A 2,187-nucleotide genomic window follows, 5' to 3' on the forward strand; every position below is an offset into this window, starting at 1 on the left:
CAGCTAGCCAGCCAGCTAGCTAGCCAGCTAGCCAGCCAGCTAGCTAGCCAGCTAGCTAGCCAGCTAGCTAGCCAGCTAGGTAGCTGCCTGGCTAGCAAATCACTGGCTAGCCAGCTAGCTAGCTAGCTAGCTACCTAGCTAGCTAGCTAGCTAGCTACCGAGATAGCTAGCTAGCTACCCAGCTAGCTAGCTAGCTACCCAGCTACCCCGTTAGCTAGCTAGCTAGCTAGCTAGCTAGGTTTGTGTTGTTAGCGTGCTGCAGGGATGGACTGGGTGCTGCTGCTGTTCATTTTATTTTACTTTTTTATTTTCCTCTTCGTCGACTTGCGGCTTCTTTATTACTACGAACACCAGGACGACAGCGGCCTCTCACCCCAGGTGCCCCAGCTAGCTAGCTAGCTAGCTAGCTAGCCAGCTAGCTACTGTATAGCTAGCTAGCTAGCCAGTACATAGCTAGCTAGCTAGCTAGTGCATAGCTAGCTAGCTAGCTAGTATATAGCTAGCTAGCTAGCTAGCCAGCTAGCTACTGTATAGCTAGCTAGCTAGCTAGTACATAGCTAGCTAGCTAGTGTATAGCTAGCTAGCTAGCTACTATACAGCTAGCTAGCTAGCTAGCTAGCCATAGATGTGGCTAACTAGCTAGCTAGCTAGCCATGTGGGTGGCTAACTAGCTAGCTAGGTAGCAAGGGAGCTAGGTAGGTAGGTAGCTAGCTAGCTAGCTAGATAGGTAGCTAGCTGGCTAGCTACCTGTCTGCTGTTGCACTGCTGCTGCTGCGCTGCTGCTGCTGCGCTGCTGCTGCTGCAGGAAGCAGCAGCAAAAGCGGCGGTGCTGCTGGGCATGCAGCTGGTGTGGCTGCTGCTGCTGGGGCTGCCGCTGGATGTGTACAACTTGGCTTCTCCCCTCAGCAAGCCGGGGGCCACAGCAGGCAAACCCTAAACCCTAAACCCTAAACCCTAAACCCTAGAAACGCACGCAGGCCTGCGCGCTAAACCTAAACCCTAAACCCCAGTGAAGGTTTTCAGGGCTGCAGACAGCGGAGTCCGGGGAAGCAGCAGAAGCCTTTCAACGCACACAGCGGCTGCGAAACGCAGGGTTTAGGGTTTAGGGTTTAGGGTTTAGGGTTTGCGTTTCAGGGCTGGACATGCGGGTTTACTGGCAGTGCATTTACTGGTTTTTGTTTTTATTTCTTTTCTTCGTTTTCCCCTTCGCTGCTTTCTACTACGAAGCAGACTCAGACCCTCGGCTTTCCAAAACCCTAAACCCTAAACCCTTTCGCCAAGCCCTAACCCTCACTGCAGGGTTTGTTGCTGCTGCTGCTGCACTTTGCTGCATCTGCTACTTCTTCCTGCGTTCGCTGCACCTCAAGCTCGACCCTGACGTCTGCGCCCAAGTCAACGCAGCCAGTAAACCCTAAACCCTAAACCCTAAACCCTAAACCCTAGTTGCGGTTTCCGGGGCTTTCTCCCGCTTCCCAGGCCCGAGGCGACAGCCTCCAAACCCCAAACCCTAAACCCTAGGCTCCCAGCCCTAGGCTTTAACCGAGGGGCTGAGAAGCCGCACCCCTTCTCAAACCCTAAACCCTAAACCCTAAACCCTAAACCCTCGCCAGCCTGTGCCGCTGCAGACCAGCCCGACTGGATGCGGCGCATCTGCGAAACCCTGATGCCTTCCTCTTCCCCGCCCCCCAGCAGCAGCAGCAACAGCAGCAGCAGCAGCAGCAGCAGCAGCAGCAGCAGCAGCGAGCAGCAAGTTTCGCTGAACGCCAGCTACAGCACTTACCTGATGGCCCTCTTGTCTTTGCTCGGGTGTATCCCCTCGAGTTGTTTTGGAGGAGTGGGACTTTTCAAAGTTCCCAAATCTTTCTTTTCTCTCTTTTTGAACAAAAAGCTCCATTTAGACCCCCCCCACTTCCAGTGAGCGAGGGTTTAGGGTTTAGGGTTTAGGGTTTAGGGAGAGAGTGCGGCTTTGAAAGCTTTCTTTTCTTTTTCTGAGCAAAATGGTCCACTCGGAACCCTCACACGTCCAGGGAGCGAGGGTTTAGGGTTTAGGGTTTAGGGTTTAGGGTGTTGTGATATCAGCGAGCTTCGACGGGAGTTGGGAGCGAAGGCGCAGAAGCTGCACTTGGTGGGCACGTTGCTGCTGCAGCAGCAGCAGCAGCAGCTGCAGCAGCAGCAGCAGCAGCAGCA

General features: G+C 54.2%; 1 protein-coding gene across 1 annotated transcript; it reads left to right on the forward strand.

Moving 5' to 3' along the window:
* Positions 1-1,639: 1,639 nt before the first annotated feature.
* Positions 1,640-1,914, forward strand: ETH_00040780 (uncharacterized protein; the record flags this gene model as incomplete). The annotated part of the gene is made up of 1 exon (XM_013379549.1): positions 1,640-1,914. A coding segment is annotated over one exon (275 nt), but the record flags the coding sequence as incomplete, so codon positions are not given.
* Positions 1,915-2,187: the final 273 nt, after the last annotated feature.

Source organism: Eimeria tenella, genomic scaffold, assembly GCF_000499545.2.
Source record: "Eimeria tenella Houghton genomic scaffold, Eth_scaff3528, whole genome shotgun sequence".
Lineage (NCBI taxonomy): Eukaryota > Apicomplexa > Conoidasida > Eucoccidiorida > Eimeriidae > Eimeria > Eimeria tenella.